The sequence below is a fragment of the Littorina saxatilis genome, linkage group LG5, assembly GCF_037325665.1.
Source record: "Littorina saxatilis isolate snail1 linkage group LG5, US_GU_Lsax_2.0, whole genome shotgun sequence".
NCBI classification, from domain to species: Eukaryota; Metazoa; Mollusca; class Gastropoda; order Littorinimorpha; family Littorinidae; genus Littorina; species Littorina saxatilis.
This window is the reverse complement of record NC_090249.1, coordinates 18,420,982-18,439,166: the sequence shown is the minus strand read 5'-3', so window position 1 is coordinate 18,439,166 and position 18,185 is coordinate 18,420,982. Positions and strand designations below refer to the sequence as shown.

General features: G+C 41.5%; 1 protein-coding gene across 4 annotated transcripts in view; it reads left to right on the top strand.

Moving 5' to 3' along the window:
• Positions 1 to 18,185, top strand: part of LOC138966478 (adhesion G protein-coupled receptor L4-like) — a 67,755-nt gene that overhangs the window by 36,841 nt on the left and 12,729 nt on the right. For all 4 annotated transcript variants that reach the window (XM_070338744.1, XM_070338741.1, XM_070338743.1 and 1 more), the window contains 9 exons: positions 176 to 541; positions 1,062 to 1,162; positions 1,528 to 1,734; positions 2,371 to 2,554; positions 3,806 to 3,934; positions 5,798 to 6,036; positions 6,836 to 6,888; positions 14,766 to 14,886; positions 15,156 to 15,259. In XM_070338744.1, coding sequence (XP_070194845.1) covers positions 176 to 541; positions 1,062 to 1,162; positions 1,528 to 1,734; positions 2,371 to 2,554; positions 3,806 to 3,934; positions 5,798 to 6,036; positions 6,836 to 6,888; positions 14,766 to 14,886; positions 15,156 to 15,259 — 1,504 coding nt within the window. The remainder of the gene's footprint in view (positions 1 to 175; positions 542 to 1,061; positions 1,163 to 1,527; positions 1,735 to 2,370; positions 2,555 to 3,805; positions 3,935 to 5,797; positions 6,037 to 6,835; positions 6,889 to 14,765; positions 14,887 to 15,155; positions 15,260 to 18,185) is intronic.

Below are 18,185 nucleotides of genomic sequence, written 5' to 3'. Positions count from 1 at the left end.
ACGCACGCACGCACGCACGCATGCACGCACACACACACACACACACACACACACACACACACACACACACGTGCGCGCGCGCGCGCGCACTCACACACGCACACACACGCGCGCGCGACACACAGTTTTGCTGCGTTTGTGTTCATTTGAATCATAGATTAGTTCAATTTTTCAGTAACGGCGAGGCCATTAAACCCGATAACAGAACCCCCAACCACGGAAGTGCCAACCACAACCACAACCCAGCAAAACTCTTCAACCGTACCTGTGACGTCAGTGCGATCTGAGAGTAAAACTCTACTCCCCAGCACCGCTGCTGACGTAATTCGTTCTCCGGAGGAGGCTGAAGAGGATCTTTTTGAAGTATACGCTAAATCTGGCTGCTTCTTGCTAACATTGGGCCAAGGTCGCGACAAAAACCGACCCTTCCTCTACGATCCAGACGCAACAACTTGCCCGCTTGTGAATACGCTAAGAGCCACGTGGAATGAAACGAAACACAACGAGACCCAGTATGCCCCTTGCCGCGGAGGCAAAAATCGTAAGTATATTTCTGTTAGTTTTTACTTTGCAATCTTGCAATCATTGATTTGTTAAACTGTTGTTTTAGTAAACGTGAACAGGAAAAAAGGTTTTTTTTAACAAGTAAAGAAACAAACACAATATTTGAGGAACGTGTTTGGACTGGAAATCGTCAACTTTTTCAATATTGTTTTCATAACGTTATTATACTTAGTCTATTATTACCTTCCGTGGGCAAATATTTTAAATTTTCAGATAAGCCTAACCAATATTTTGTGAAAGTCTTAATTCGTCGTGGTAGATGCTACAGCCCTCGGATTACTAACTATAGATTTCTGTAGCGATAGAACATTCGATTTTCCTTCTTTGGACCCTGTGAAGTCAGAGTCCGATTAACACTCGCATTTAGGCGGCTGGTTGGGACTCGTTAAAATAAGAAGAAATGGATTGATAGATGTATGTTATTTGCATTTATGAACGGAATAGGACATTGGACACCGATCTCGACAGTTTCAAAACATCGCTTCATATATTCACAGATCAGATGTCATTCTACTGCGGCGGCAGTCCAACATGTTGGAGAGGCGAGCCAAACGTGGACCAGTGTGCTTCCCCGCTCTTCCAAGGTCTCCTCAGTATGGTCAGTACACGGCATATATCTGTGTTGTTTATATTCGACCTCTCCCTTAATTAAATGTTCTGTCGTGGATTCTTCCACGTCCCTGTCTTGTATTCAGTTCTGGTGGATCTTTTGTCGGTATGCGGTGTTGCATTGTTCATTGTTGTCATTACTTTTGATGATATTGTTTTCATTATATTCATTGTCTTCTTTGTTCTTGTTTTGACAGTAAATCGTGGTCGATTTTTGGCAATTTTTTTCATGACGTATGCACGCACCTTATCTGTCTAAAATTTTCTTTTCTTTTATTTGCGTGTTTCTTATCATTTTGTTCTCGCATTATAACCCTTTATCTTCATCCACATAATATTTTCTCGATTTTATAGGTTTCACAACAGAAGAATGTCACAACAGAAAAAGCACCAGAACCGGAAGAGACTGTAGCCTTGACAAAAGACCTAGCTAACGTCACAAAGAGCGATGAGGTCACGGAGGCAGATATCGCTGTGACGTCAAAGGTCCTTAAGAGTCTCGTCACGAGCGGGGCTGCAAAGAAGGTCAAGGACAGAAAAGAGGTCGAGAACATAGTGGTTGTAAGTTTTGTTTGATTCGTGCCTTATACTTATAGCGATTTCGAGTCATTTTTTGCTAGTATTTGATTTTTGTGTGTGGGTGCGCGCGTCAGTGATTGCGTGCACGTGTTAGTGCATTTCAATTTGTATAAGCCGCAGTCTTTCCCTGTCTCTCTTTGTCTCACAGAAGCTTCTGTGCTGTTCCATGTCTTCGTATAGTGAGAGTTTACCAACATCGTATAATTGAGATTTTCCAGTATTGATTAAGCTACGATTAAACAGGGTTACCCCCTCAAGCATTGATGTACGTGCTCAAAGGCTCCACACAAGCGCATTCTACTGGAAGGGATGCGTGCTCTCAATACAGCTGCTCTGCTCTTGGTGACGGCTTCAGTATTAAACCAACTTGATTCTGGTTTATCAATATTGAATCTTTCAATTCTCTTCATGTTTTATCTTAAATTTAAGGGTGTTACTTGTTATAAAAAGTCATCCTTAGTTGGTGCGAGGGCTGAATGCACACAATAATGATATCACAATTGTGCTTAATCTTTACCACTAGAAAATTAAGATTTATGATTATCTCATCGTGTCTAATCTGAACTTCCTTGCTAATGTATTCCCTTTATATCATCTCTTTATTTTACAAACGCACAGAATGTGGTGAAAGCAGGCAGCAACCTACTATCAGCCAATAAGACCCGTGTGTGGAAAGACATGGCTGAACATGACAAGATCCGATCCGCCACCTCGCTTCTCGTTGCTATGGAGACTGCCACCGTTGCCATGGCGGGGGAAATTGACGTGCCCACCACCATCTTCACCAAGGGCAAAAACATCGGTAAGGACTCATCACTTTTCTTTAGTTCTTCCCTCTTCTTCTCACGGCATCCCTTCCACCTGTATAATCCACAAATGTCGGAAACCTTTGGCAAGAAAAAACAAACAAACATGCATCCATATCTACTCTTTTTCTAATTAACATTTACAAACAAACATGCTATTTCCACAGCAATCATAGCAAAAGTTTGCTTTACAAATTCATGCATTAATAAACTGTCGCCTCAACATGAATTCTTGTTCAAATACAACATTCAAATCATATTGAAATGTGCTTATTGACTATTTGGTAATACGAATCATGTGATTGATTTGTTTCATTTCTATTTGATTATTTCCATTTACTTCATAACCAAAAAGCACATCTCCTCCACTCAATAATAACGTTTTTACCTACAGAAAAAAATATACAATTCCGAAAATGTATCCAAAAAGGTCTCCTTATACAATTCCAAACAAAAGCTCAATAAATTATAAAATCAATATTTCCATAATAATCGCAGTTATTATTATCTTTAATCTTCATTCTATTCAATACAATATTGGTAGGCTACACGTGAAGCAAAATCTTCCAATCTTAATAATTCTTCTTCTGTGCACTTAGATGCCAATATCCAGTCATTTTTATGAAGCTGAACTTCATATTTATTTTGTCATAAGCGGGAAGCGCAGGGCACCGTACCTTTCGCCGTCACCAGCGAAAGTTGCGTGGCACGACAGGCTATTTGTTGTTCGCTGGCTGCGTGCTGTGTTGTACATCGTTTCTTGGCTTGTTGTCTCGCGCGCATAGTGCTGTTTTTTTTTCATATTTAAAAAACATTTGTTTGATGTAATTGTTGACACCACCTCTGCTTTACCATTTATCTTGAATCTGAAATATTTTGCATCATTGGACACATGAGTCAGGTCTCGAAGCCTTGCAGAAGATTCCTTGGTGTTACCGGCTAAGATCTCGATGAGTCAGTGAGCGAGGGCCTTATTTGGTTAGAGATGACTACAGTAACTGTTTTCATCTTATCCCATGTCTGTCTGTCTAACCGCTACTCTCTCTGTGTGCCCATGTTCTACTATTTTACAGCAGTTCTTTATTATTCTTTTTGTGTGTCTTAAAGAACTCTATTTGTTGTGTTCTTTTGTATGTACAAATGTGTGTGTGGTCCTTATGAGCAAGCTGCCTATGTCTGAACATTGTAATAATCAATCCACTGATTAAAACAACAAAACATCCATCTATCCACCTGTGTGTGCCCAGAACTGGAGCTGCGTGTGATCAACGTGACATCCAGCAAGGTGGAGGCGGACGAGGAGATCGTGTACAGTGCTGAAGACTCTGACACACACTTCTCCATCCCTCTCCAGACCCTCAGCCAGCTCAGCAAAGGTGGGTTCAGCAGTGCAAATCAGGTGGTAATTAAATGTTAGACAGTGTAACTCCCTTTTTAAGACCCCCCAATTTAAGACTTTGCTTTTTCAGATTTTCTATCCATAACCTCCCCGTCGCGATATAACCTTCGTGGTTGAAAACGACGTTAAACACCAAATAAAGAAAGATCCATAACCTCTGTAAATTTACCCCCAATTTAAGACTCCCTCCTTTTTAAGACCTGGTTTTCTCAGATTTGTTGAGGTCTTACGTAAACGGGGGATTCCACTTTAGTGAAGGCATACTCCTTCCCTTCGACCATCTCAAATCTGGACAGGCTTTATAAATAGGAAAGGACCATTCCCCAACTTGTTCATATACCAAAAAATGAACAGCCTGCGTGCTCGCTAGGCACAGTGGGATATTTTTGATTAATTGTTTTTGTAAAAGCCATAAGTGATTTTGTAAAAATAATAAAATTATCAATTTTTTTGTTAACTCACCACAGCAAGCAGTCAGTTTTTTGTTTTTGTTTTTGTTGTTGTTTGTTTGCTTAACGCCCAGCCGACCACGAAGGGCCATATCAGGGCGGTGCTGCTTTGACATATAACGTGCGCCACACACAAGACAGAAGTCGCAGCACAGGCTTCATGTCTCACCCAGTCACATTATTCTGACACCGGACCAACCAGTCCTAGCACTAATCCCATAATGCCAGACGCCAGGCGGAGCAGCCACTAGATTGCCAATTTTAAAGTCTTAGGTATGTGTTCGAACCCACGACCTCCCGATCACGGGGCGGACGCCTTACCACTAGGCCAACCGTGCCGGTAGCAGTCAGGGTGTTGATTTGTGGTGTACGTGTAGGTCCAAGTGGAGAGATGTTTTCTTCCCATGTAAAAGCATGGCTAGACCTTAGATGTTTTGTCGAACTGTTTCCACTGGAAGGAGTGTGCCTTTAAGGTCATAGAACCATGTTTGTGTCACGGAGGGCATATGTATTTTGGTTTCTGCTTGACTAAGTTCGTGAGCGCGCTGTTTCTATAGGAAAAGGGAATGAGTCAGCCGACCTAGAAGTGGTATATTGTCCGCCTAATACTGAAAACACTGACAACATCAAAGCAGAATCGGGGAGCTCATTCCACAGAATTGTACTTGTAGCTTTTTGGCCAAGAGAAGCTCTTCTTCATGCGAACAATATCCCTTTTACGAGGACAGTTAGACCCTTTTGTGTTCGTTGGCAAGTTTGTCCATATAATGTAGGTTAGCCAGCAAGCATGATTTATTTTCACCATTTTCAACACGTTTCGTTGTACTAAGCGTTAAAGCTTGACCGTAATTAGCGAAACGGCTCGCAATATGGACCACATTTTGTTGCATGATGGATATCCAGGTTGTTTTTTCGCAAAGAAGTTTCATTGTATGCCTGCTCATTGTTCAATTGTGACACAATTGTGACCCTCCACCACGGAATGAGTCACATGTCACCTTTGCATGATTTTCATATTTTTACATTTTCCTAAAGAGTTTTTTATGCTCTACCCAGTGGTGAAAACCGTTTTAGAAAAGAGCGAAAACTGTTTGAGTTATAAGCCTGTGACTAAGGTGACCCTCGCACTGTTACCAGACACTCCCCGGACTTATATTAAGCCTAGCGCAGAACCGCGCGAGGTGACATGCGACTCATTTCGTGGTGGAGGGTCACAATTTGTCACAATTAAGCGTTCTTATAACATCATTGTCTTGTGCTTTGATTGTGAATGTTGGAACGTTGGCAGTCTATTTGTTTTTGGATTTTTGTTCTCTGTTCAGTTAACATTTTAAACTAATTGGAGCTAAATAGCTGCGCTAGGCAGTAAACTAACTCTGTTTCACGTGCAGGTGGGCTTGCCAAGGTTGTCTTCATGACTCACTACACTGTGGGCGCCATCCTGGACGAGGATTCCCATGACGACGACACGACGAAGACCGACGATGGAGCGGAGAAAAAAGCCGACGATCATCAGCATATCACCCCTCAACCCAAACTTGCCAGCTACATCCTCAGTGCTTCTGTCGGTGGCAGTCAAAAAATGATGAAACTGCCGGAGCCTATCTCTTTCACTATGAGCCATCTTGAAGTACGTGGATTTTGTGTGTGTGGTTTTGGACTTATTAGAATGACTTCATTAACTGTTTTCATCTCATCTCATGTCTTTGTGTCTAACCACTACACGATATCCGTGCGCCCAGAACTGGAGGTGCGTGCGTGTGAATAGAATGGAAACACATCATCACAACAAACGTAAACCAGGGATTTATACCGCTTCCAAAATAGGTCCTGTGATTGTAATTGACCGGTTAGATACCCCATTCAATTACCCAACCCTCGTTTATATGATGTTTGGCATGTCATCATATTGAAATTCTGTATTATAAAGTCTGTTCGATTGATTTCTCAACTTTTTTTTTACATTTGTTTCAAAACACTGAAAGTATCAGAGAAAAAATATTAGCGAAATCTACTTTTTCTGGGTAAATTTTGTCGATTTTAACGCGGGAACCTTGATTTTGCGAATTTGATTTTGGGGGATGTCTGGGTTGTAGGTTCCACTGTATAAACACTACGTCATGTAAACTTAATCTGTTTTCTGAATAAGGTAGGGAAATTAATGGCCTTTTTTTAGTCATATAATTGGTTTTACAATCACCATCCTCATCACTAAGATTTGCCCTCAAACGCATCTGCCTAGTTTTTTTTATGACGGGTAGTATAGTTTCTTTTACCTGTAGTCCCTTGGTCCATTTTTGGTATACAAGATGTTTCAAATCTGTAGCACATCAAAACGTGGATTTTATTTTAAAGTGGTAGGAAGTATAAATGCCCCAGATGTGTTGTACCTTTGCGGACTCAATGACAATGTTACGTTATGTTTTCAGTCTATGCCAGAGGGGTTCCATTCTCTCTGCTCTTTTTGGAGTATCGCTGAGAAGTAAGTTTAACAAATATCTACATGTCTGTATGTCCGTCTATCCGTCGGCATAGCTGTCTATTTGACTGTCTGTCTGTCGGCCTGTCTGTCTTCTTCCCTGCCTGTCTTGTCTGTCCGTCTCTCTTTATGTCTTTTTATCTATGCTTGTTTGCATGCATGCATGCCTGCCTGTCTGTCTGTCTGTCTGTCTGTTTGTCTGTCTGTCTGTCTGTCTGTCTGTCTGTCTGTCTGTCTGTCTGTCTGTCTGTCTGTCTGTCTGTCTGTCTGTCTGTCCCTTTTGTGTCTGCCTATCTGCCTGTTTGTCTGTCCGTCTTTCTTCCTCTCTTTGTATCTATGCTCGTTTGCCTGCCTGCCTGTCCGTCTGTCCGTCTGTCTGTCTGTCTGTCTGTCTGTCTGTCTGTCTGTCTGTTGCCCTTTTGTGTCTGCCTGTCTGCCTGTTTGTCTGTCTATTTGATTGCCTGGCTGTCTGTCTGCTTTTCCGTCCTTTCTTGATGTTATTTGTTTTCCAACTTTATTTTCTAGTGGTCTCTGCCTTGGTTAGGTTGATCATGTGCTTAAATTACGCTATGCAAGTAAATATGCCAGTTGTTTGACTTGAGCCTGGGTTTCTGTGTACTTACGTATGTCTGTATATAGCTATTTCACACAAGTAAAAACACCGTTGAATCGAATTACCTTGTTGTCGTTTTTATTCCAGATGCTTTTCGTTGGGTTTTCCGTAGTTTTTTTTCTCCTGAAACTGGCAGTCATAGATATGCTTCATGAAAAAGAATGGATATCCACATGACTTTCTAAAACATTAATGCTGGTTAAATAACACGTCTGTAATGTGTGTACGAATAATTATGTGACTGGACAGTTTTCGATCTTTAGTTACAATCGTCAGGAAAAAGCAGACATTAAATATGACAAAACTATCAAGGGTCTACAACACGCACCAAAACCTAATTCCACACGTTACAAAAAGTGTTAATAGTATACCTGAATCATACGTTCCAAGCAGCACCTGACCACATGATCTTCACATGATTAGTTTGTTGTGAAGCTGCCCCTCATGCCTGACACCACAGCTGATAACGACACGGAATCGCTATCTCAGGCCTGACAGCTCTACGCATGTTTTACGTGCTGCTTGAGCTTACAACTGGAAGTAGACCAGTTCCGGTGTGAAGGCCCGTTCAACCAAAGTTATATGGTGTGGCAGTTTGCGTTACCGGCCGCTGATTAACTGTGTGGTTTTACTGCCAAGTAAAGTAATGGTGAACTGGAGGGACAGTGATTTGATTGGTCCAAATAGGTGAATAGACGATGTTCGGAAATAACTCTTTCAGGTTTGTATTGGTCGTGAAAGAGTGAATACCCTTGCTTTTTCAAGGACAAATAAATTCACACGTGCTCCTTTTCCCGTATTTCCGACACGCCCCTCGCTAGTGATTGGCCCGTCAAATGTTTGTCCAAGTAAAAGCAAGGGTATTCACTCTCATAACCCATTCAAACCCGACAGAGTTATTTTCGGAATTCGTCTACTGTTATCTTTAGGGGATTCTACACATGTTACTCTGTGCTGTTTTGTGAAGTAGTGCATCTCTGCTATTCTAAACATGCCACAACGGAGCATACAGTGGCAGCCTTCTTTGTAGAATGTGTCCCATAAAATCGATACAGATAAAACATAAGACAATAATTATGCTCCCTTCGGACCGACAAAAAAGCTGGTCTGACAACAAGCCACAAAACCATCTTATACTACCAATAATTTGAAGATTGCTGAGAATAAAGTGGAGAAAAATGGGCAACTTCTGGTGATGTTTTGAGTGTGTCTTTTCTCTGACTGATTTTACTTTTGTCAATTTGATCAGGCCTAGGATGACATGCACTACACCCTTGGAAGAAGAGAGTATTAGACTATTTATGTAAGTGGCCAACAGAAAAATAAGCAATATAATGCGAAAATTTGAGTTGCAGTTGCATGTAAATCAGTGATCAGATTTAACTGTATCTGCGTGCATTATCTCGTCTGCTCTGCATTTTACCACCATTCTCAGTCTCTCTCTCTCTCTCTCTCTCTCTCTCTCTCTCTCTCTCTCTCTCTCTCTCTCTCTCTCTCTCTCTCTCTCTCATTGAATTGTTTGCCTGTCATTTTGGGATTTTCAGCCTCTCTCTCTGTCTCTCTCTCTTTGTCTGTGTCTCTGTGTGTGTGTGTCGCTCTCTCTTATTGAATTGTTTGCCTGTCATTCTGGGATTTTCAGCCTCTCTCTGTGTCTCTTTCTCCGTGTCTGTGTCTCTCTCTGTCTCTGTCTGTCTATCTCTCTGTCCTTCTCTCTCTCTCTCTCTCTCTCTCTCTCTCTCTCTCTCTCTCTCTCCCTTTCTCTCTCTCTTCTCCCCCCTCTCTCTCTCTCTCTCTCTCTCTCTCTCTCTCTCTCTCTCTCTCTCTCTCTCTCTCTCTCTCTCTCTCTCTCTCTTCTCCCATCCTTCCTCTGCAATCCCCTTTCTTGTTGAATCTTCACTTCGCTCACCCTTTCTATATATTTCCCACTTCACCCTTCCCCAGTTCATCTCTCCTACAATAGCGGTAGACTATCCCTAGCAGATTATGACTTTATTCAGTTATTCTGCAGAAAAACAGAAATGCTGGAGAAAAACTGTTTGTTTCTGCAGCATTTCTGCATAATGTCATCTTTCGCGAGAGCAACATTATTTTCTGCATGCAGTAAAACATTTTACTGCAGTAAAATTGAAATCAAGAATGCTGCAGTAAAACGGTGATGTTGTTTTACTGGAGAAAAACAGTTTACACTTTTTCTTCAGCATTTTGGCATTATTCAGTTATTCTGCAGAAAAACAGAAATGCTGGAGAAAAACTGTCTTTTCTGCAGCATTTCTGCATAATGTCATCTTTCGCCGAAGCAACGGGTTTTTCTGGAGCAAAACATTTTACTGCAGTAAAATTGAAATCAAGAATGCTGCAGTAAAACGGTGCTGTTGTTTTACTGCAGAAAACCTGTTTGCACTTTTTCTGCAGCATTTTGTACTGGCTCATTATAATGTTGGAGCACGCGAGCCCCCCTCTGTCGAGAGATGGACTCATCCAGAATTATCAATAGTTACAAACTATTATACTATCCCAGGGGGCGACGAATACAAACGCTACTTTACAAGGTCGTTCGTTTTTCTGCAGAAAAACTGTCACAGACTATTCTGAAGAAAAAGTTAATCGCAATAATGCTGCAGAAAACCAAGTAAACATTATGCTTCAGAAAAACTGTTTTACTGCAGTAAAAAACGTTGCTTCGGCGAAAGATGACATTATGCAGAAATGTTGCAGAAAAGACAGTTTTTCTCCAGCATTTCGGTTTTTCTCCAGAATAACTGAATAATGTCATAATCCGCCTAGAGCCAGTACAAAATGCTGCAGAAAAAAATGTAAACAGGTTTTCTGCAGTAAAAGAACAGCACCGTTTTACTGCAGCATTCTTGATTTCAATTTTACTGCACTAAAATGTTTTGCTGCAGAAAAAAACGCTGCTTCGGCGAAAGATGACATTATGCAGAAATGCTGCAGAAAACAACGGTTTTTCTCCAGCATTTGTCTTTTCTGCAGAATAACTGATTAAAGTCATAATCCGCTAAGGATAGTAGACACCGTCAGGGTATTATTGTTATTCAGCAGATGTTTTGTAACATCTGATACAGCCACTGATCAGAGATTCAGCAAGACACGTGTAAGCGCTTGCCCTGTCAGTTTTCCTCTGGGACCTAACCTCCAAATAAACCAGTTTTGTGAGTCGCTATCTTTTGTCTCACATTGTGCGTACGGTTGTATGTTTCTTCAGTCAAAAACGGCAGCTTGTGCCACTGCCGATAAAGCTAGCGTAAGAACGAACAAACGGGTGAGCCAAAGTGTACAAAACAAAATCAATTGTCAATGTAGATTAACATTGTGTGTGTGTGTGTGTGTGTGTGTGTGTGTGTGTGTGTGTGTGTGTGTGTGTGTGTGTGTGTGTGTGTGCACCGTTTTGATCCGTTTGAAATCATCCAACCTTAGCCCTCCTGCCGTCTTTTGCCGTCCCTCCCCCCCTCCCCTCTGACCCCTTGCTAATGAGAGGACCCATCATTGTCATATCTAGGTTACGGTAAGAGTTTTGAAGCAGATACCGAGACTGCGAAACTTCCAAATTAAAGAGTCTTCAACAACCAAAAATTAATTAGAAGTGCATAGTATTTTGAATATCATGTTCCAAAACCTACACTTTCTTGTAGATGATAGTAGGGAAGAAAGGCTTAGTAAGCATAGCACATGTTTTGCCGCACAAGACAGACACGATGGGTTGGAACCAGATAGCCTGGTTGTGATCTTTTACAGCTGGGAATAGGCTACATGTTTTGTAAAAGGCACAGTCCTTCCTTCCCGTGTCACTTTAATGTCTCGGCTCACCATCTCTAACATCTGTCCAGGCCACGGTTGGCCCAGTGGTAAGGCGTCCGCCCCGTGATCGGGAGGTCGTGGGTTCGAACCCCGGCCGGGTCATACCTAAGACTTTAAAATTGGCAATCTATAGTGGCTGCTCCGCCTGGCGTCTGGCATTATGGGGTTAGTGCTAGGACTGGTTGGTCCGGTGTCAGAATAATGTGACTGGGTGAGACATGAAGCCTGTGCTGCGACTTCTGTCTTGTGTGTGGCGCACGTTAAATGTCAAAGCAGCACCGCCCTGATATGGCCCTTCGTGGTCGGCCGGGCGTTAAGCAAACAAACAAACAAACAAACAAACTTTAATGTCTCGGCTCACCATCTCTAACATCTGTCCAGGCATTTACGGGGGATAAGAACATCCCTAGCCCCTCCACTTGGATACATACAAGAAAACAAAATAACATCATATCTGTTTGCTGTACAAGGTGGGTATTTTTGTGTGAATATATTTTGTAACTGACATTGGTGTCAGTCAACTAAATTAATGGAAAAAACGTCCCACTCTGCTCCAAAAGCAGCCTGGCACTTGATTCAAATCGGGGGATGAAAAAGTAGAAGGATAGTTTTATTCCATGTAAGAGTATAAACAGATCTGAGATGGTGACCCCCAGTCGTTTACACGAGAAGGACTGTGCCTGTAAACACACTGTTCTGTTTGGATGACATGGGAATAAAACAGCCAGAGAACCATTTGCGTTCGAACCCTAATAAGCCTGGAGGCCGTGAACCATCACAGCTGGGAATACGTGTATAGAAAGCTATACAAACACACCGTTCCTTTCTATTCGGATGACACCAGAGCAAAACAGAAGCTGTGATGTGTGATAGGTAAAATCTGCTCGGAACAAAACACTTCCTCACTTAGCCGGGTCACGTAGATGTCTGCCAAAGTAAACCTTCCCACCTTTCGTCTGCGTCACACATTCTTGTCTTTAACATGGTTCACACCTGCTCAGTCTCTTTGTACAATTTCCTGTACACGCGCACGCACGCACGCAAGCACACACACAAACACTTACTCAAGACAAGCAAACAAACAAGCAAACAAAAAAACCAAGAAGAAAACGGATACCAAAACAACTAAAGCAAGCATTGTGCCAGTCAGCCAACCAATATTTAACTAGCTATTGTGAATGTTATTCATAATGGCGTTATGGTCATGTTTTTTCTTTCTTTGACGTGGATATTCGAAATTGTTGTTGAAATTGCAATAGTAGGTAGAGGGGAAACTACGTTGAATAATAACAGCTCTTAAATTGTCCCCCTACTTTTTGTATTTAAAAATCAGCGGAACGGTGTTATAATCATGCAGTAATCTGCAGTATTCTCGCCAAATGATCATTAAAAACAGATTTATGTCAGAACGTTGTAAACATCGTTTCTCTTTTCTGTGCAAACCGACACCGAAGTTATCAAATGTTTATGGGCAGACGCTAACAAGTTTAAAGGGAAAATAGAAAATATGCACTTGAGGAAAACCAGCCGAGGTGTGTATGTCTGTGTGTCTGTGTGTGTGACACAGAGAGAGAGAGAGAGAGAGAGAGAGAGAGAGAGAGAGAGAGAGAGAGAGAGAGAGAGAGAGAGAGAGAGAGTTTTCCGACTTTTGCTAAACAAAGAAGAAGAGGTAAGGGAGGAAGGGGGTGGGGGTGGGGGTGCTAAGCTGCACTCAGACAGACAAGAAAACAGAGACAGAGCAGGGTATGTCGACTGAAGTTTTATCAAGCACCTATGTGATATATATTCTAGTTCTGTGTGAAGTGACACTTCAGTCGACATACCCTGCTCTGTCTCTGTTTTCTTGTCTGTCTGAGTGCCTAATTCCAGACGTTGGCACGACATTAACTGACCAATAAATGGGGAACCATGCAAGCCACTTTCTGGTTCTTGTGTTTCCTCCCTCTCTCTCTCTCTCTCTCTCTCTCTCTCTCTCTCTCTCTCTCTCTCTCTCTCTTTCTCTCTCTCTCTCTCTCTCTCTCTCTCTTTTGTTGTGTGTGTGTGAGTGTGTGTGTGTGTGTGTGTGTGTGTGTGTGTGTGTGTGTGCGTACGTGCATGCGTTTTTGTGTGTAAATGTGTGTGTGTGTGTGTCTGTTTCTGGGTGTCTTTGTATATGTTAACCCCCCCTCTCTCTCTCTCTCTCTTGTTCTCTCTCTTGTTCTCTCTTCTGTCTCTCTTGCTCTGTCTCTGTCTCTCTCTTTCAAAGTTGTGCGTAGAAGGTGGTGATATGATCACCGATCAATGCGATACAAGCACTTCAGGCTTGACGCAGACGATGGTTTATGCCGATAAGACACTTACAGCTGGGATTTCGGCGTCTACGACGCTTTCCGATTGTTTGCGATGGAATAGACTAATTTAGTTTGGCAAGTGGTTGTGACTGATTTAAGAAGAAGGCTTTAGTGATGAAATGAGGGCAAAATGCTTGAAAATCTCTTCTGTGGCCGGAAAGAATCGATTCACAATTGATAAGAGGATGAGTCATTTCCCGAGAGATGTAAGCAATATCATTTTTTGTGGCAGTACTTTTTCCCAGAGAGCGTTGTCGTCGAAGATGGTGAAAATCTGGCGCAGTTTTAGGTTTGAGATTGATGTTTAGCGGTCACGGTGACAACAATTCTACTCACGACAATAATGCACTATATATAGCAGGATTCCTAGAATTCCTGGGTGGCCGAGTGGTAACGCACTTGCGCTCGGAAGCGAGAGGTTGCGAGTTCGACCCTGGGTCAGGGCGTTAGCAATTTTCTCCCCCCTTTCCTAACCTAGGTGGTGGGTTCAAGTGCTAGTCATTCGGATGAGACGAAAAACCGAGGTCCCTTCGTGTACACTACATTGGGGTGTGCACGTTAAAGATCCCACGATTGACAAAAGGGTCTTTCCTGGCAAAATTGTATAGGCATAGATAAAAATGTCCACCAAAATACCCGTGTGACTTGGAATAATAGGCCGTGAAAAGTAGGATATGCGCCGAAATGGCTGCGATCTGCTGGCCGATGTGAATGCGTGATGTATTGTGTAAAAAAAATTCCATCTCACACGGCATAAATAAATCCCTGCGCCTTGAATATGTGCGCAATATAAATTGCATAATAAAAAAAAATAAAAAAATAAAAAATTTCCTGCGCTTAGAACTGTACCCACGGAATACGCGCGATATAAGCCTCATATTGATATTGATTGACTCATGATGGCAGCAGTGATGATGGAAACAACATTCAATGTTGACGAGGCTTGTCATGAGATCTGATAAACAAAGGGAAGTAAGCGTTTAAATGCATACGACATGTGTAATAGAGTAAGTGAGAGTTATTCGGAACCCTTCTCCTTGCACCTGAGAGAATAAATATCAAGCATTAAAATGAACACGCGACTGTCATCCTCACTGAGGTTTGTCGTGGTTGTGTTGCAGTGGTCTGGGCGAGTGGTCCCAGGAAGGATGCCGGGTGGCCCGTAGCAACGCCAGCCAGACGACGTGTGAGTGTGACCACATGACCAACTTTGCTGTCCTCATGGCCGTCAAGGAAGTCAAGGTACGTGGTGCATAGTAACAGTTGCAGGCATCCGTCAGTCTCAGGACACTATGGATTTTAAACTCTCTCTCTCTCTCGATGGTTATAAACGTGGCTTATGAATGCAATAAACTTATAAACGCTCATATTGTTGTATCACACGCACACACTTAGCAGACAGAACCTATGGCTGTCTTTGAACGCCTGATACAATCTCCTGTGAGATGAACCGGTCAAATGACCATTTTAATTTGTGCTAATTACAAAATGTTTGTTTGTGTGTTGCACAGCTGTCTGACCTGCATATGTCCATGCTTCGCCTGGTGACCATCATTGGCTGCATCATCTCCTGCCTGTGTCTGCTGGCCAGCTGGGTCACCTTCACATGCTTCACGTGCGTTTCCTATCAGTCTTTGTCGGCTCACACGGGTCTTCTTTCAGGCCTCACAATACATGACACATGCACGCTACGATGGAACTGCTCCTTTTAAGCCCTCGAATAGAAGACTTCCCCCCCTTTTCAGACCTTGTTTTTATATTTAGTCAAGTTTTGTTTATTATATTTAGTCAAGTTTTGACTAAATATTTTAACATCGAGGGGGAATCGAAACGAGGGTCGTGGTGTATGTGCGTGTGTCTGTGTGTCTGTGTGTGTGTGTAGAGCGATTCAGACTAAACTACTGGACCGATCTTTATGAAATTTGACATGAGAGTTCCTGGGTATGAAATCCCCGAACGTTTTTTTCATTTTTTTGATAAATGTCTTTGATGACGTCATATCCGGCTTTTCGTGAAAGTTGAGGCGGCACTGTCACGCCCTCATTTTTCAACCAAATTGGTTGAAAGTTTGGTCAAGTACTCTTCGACGAAGCCCGGGGTTCGGTATTGCATTTCAGCTTGGTGGCTTAAAAATTAAATAATGACTTTGGTCAATAAAAATCGGAAAATTGTAAAAAAAAATAAAAATTTATAAAACGATCCAAATTTACGTTTATCTTATTTTCCATCATTTGCTGATTCCAAATTTATATTCGGATTAAAAACAAGCTCTGAAAATTAAATATATAAAAATTATTATCAAAATTTTTTTTTCCAAATCAATTTAAAAACACTTTCATCTTATTCCTTGTCGGTTCCTGATTCCAAAAATATATAGATATGATATGTTTGGATTAAAAACACGCTCAGAAAGTTAAAACAAAGAGAGGTACAGAAAAGCGTGCTATCCTTCTTAGCGCAACGAATACCCCGCTCTTCTTGTCAATTCCACGTGCACTGCCTTTGCCACGGGCGGTGGAGTGACGATGCTACGAGTATACGGTCTTGCTGCGTTGCGTTGCGTTCAGTTTCATTCTGTGAGTTCGACAGCTACTTGACTAAATATTGTATTTTCGCCTTACGCGACTTGTTTATTAACTTTCTTTCTTCATAACGTCTGTAAATCATCCCCCATTTCAGAAATCCTTCAATTTTTAAATTTTTTTAAATTTTTTTTTAATTTTTTTTTTTTTTATAAATCTCCATGTACATTTTAGAGCTGGGGTGGAGTTGAGGTCCACTGTAACATTGCAAATAGTCTGATGAATATCGATCGTCAAAATTGTCATTGTCTTGATTCCTGCGCAAAGAGCATAATTGTAAAGTTATGATGTTGCGCTATATAAATGCTCATTTATTATTATTATTATTATTCCGCTTTTTGCTTTAACAAAAAAAAGTGACACGCTCCATGGCAAAAGGTTCCTATGTGTGTTTACACTTCATATATGCTCATTCGGAACCATGATTTAGTTATCTATCCGTGAAAAATCAAGAACAAGTCGCGTAAGGCGAAAATACAACATTTAGTCAAGTAGCTGTCGAACTCACAGAATGAAACTGAACGCAATGCAACGCAGCAAGACCGTATACTCGTAGCATCGTCAGTCCACCGCTCATGGCAAAGGCAGTGAAATTGACAAGAAGAGCGGGGTAGTAGTTGCGCTGAGAAGGATAGCACGCTTTTCTGTACCTCTCTTCGTTTGAACTTTCTGAGCGTGTTTTCAATCCAAACATATCATATCTATATGTTTTTGGAATCAGGAACCGACAAGGAATAAGATGAAAGTGTTTTTAAATTGATTTCGAAAATTTAATTTTGATCATAATTTTTATATTTTTAATTTTCAGAGCTTGTTTTTAATCCAAATATAACATATTTATATGTTTTTGGAATCAGAAAATGATGGAGAATAAGATGAACGTAAATTTGGATCGTTTTATAAAAAACATATTTTTTTTACAATTTTCAGATTTTTAATGACCAAAGTCATTAATTAATTTTTAAGCCACCAAGCTGAAATGCAATACCGAAGTCCGGGCTTCGTCGGAGATTACTTGACCAAAATTTCAACCAATTTGGTTGAAAAATGAGAGCGTGATAGTGCCGCCTCAACTTTGACGAAAAGCCGAATATGACGTCATCAAAGACATTTATCAAAAAAATGAAAAATTTATCTGGGGACATCATACCCAGAAACTCTCATGTCAAATTTCATAAAGATCGGTCCAGTAGTTTAGTCTGAATCACTCTACACACACAGGCAGACAGACACACACACATACACCACGACCCTCGTCTCGATTCCCCCCTCTATGTTAAAACATTTAGTCAAAACTTGACTAAATGTAAAAAGGCTAGAGTTCTGTAAAAACAGATTACAGTCTCACCGTTTTCTCTCGATCGTCCTGTCGATCTCTTGCTCAACTCTCAAAAGAGTCTTTGTTCCCAAAGGCGTTCACTACTGATATAATGTTTTTCATTTCTAAACAGATCTGAAAAATAATCTGTTGTTTTCTTCTCTCTATACATCTCTATCTCGTCTGCTTATGCAACACAGCAAGAGTTGATATCACTAACGGCACGCCAAAGCATGTCTGCTGCAGGCAACCTTCACTTCCTTGCTATCAGCAAGCGAGTTCGGTTAAAAGGTCTTCTCGTCTAGTTCAGAAATACAGATGACTTTTTAACCGGTTTTGAAGATAAGAAAGCTTCCCCCTTCTTGAGTGCGCAGGCCTCGCTGGTGCGTATACGAACACTGATCAGCGCGTACGAGAGAAACAGTGCAGCTAGGGCATGCTGCAAGTTGTAAAAAGAGTTACGATGGAGTTACGGCTCTTCTCGTGGCCTAGTTACAAAATATCGAGGTCAAAAGAACGGCCTTGTAGATTATCTGGCATTTATGCCTATGGTGTCTGCATTTGATGGATACCAGCACATGTCGACATTGGCTTTTAAAGCAAGGAGGGTAAATGCATATCTGGTTTGCGTTCCTTCCGGT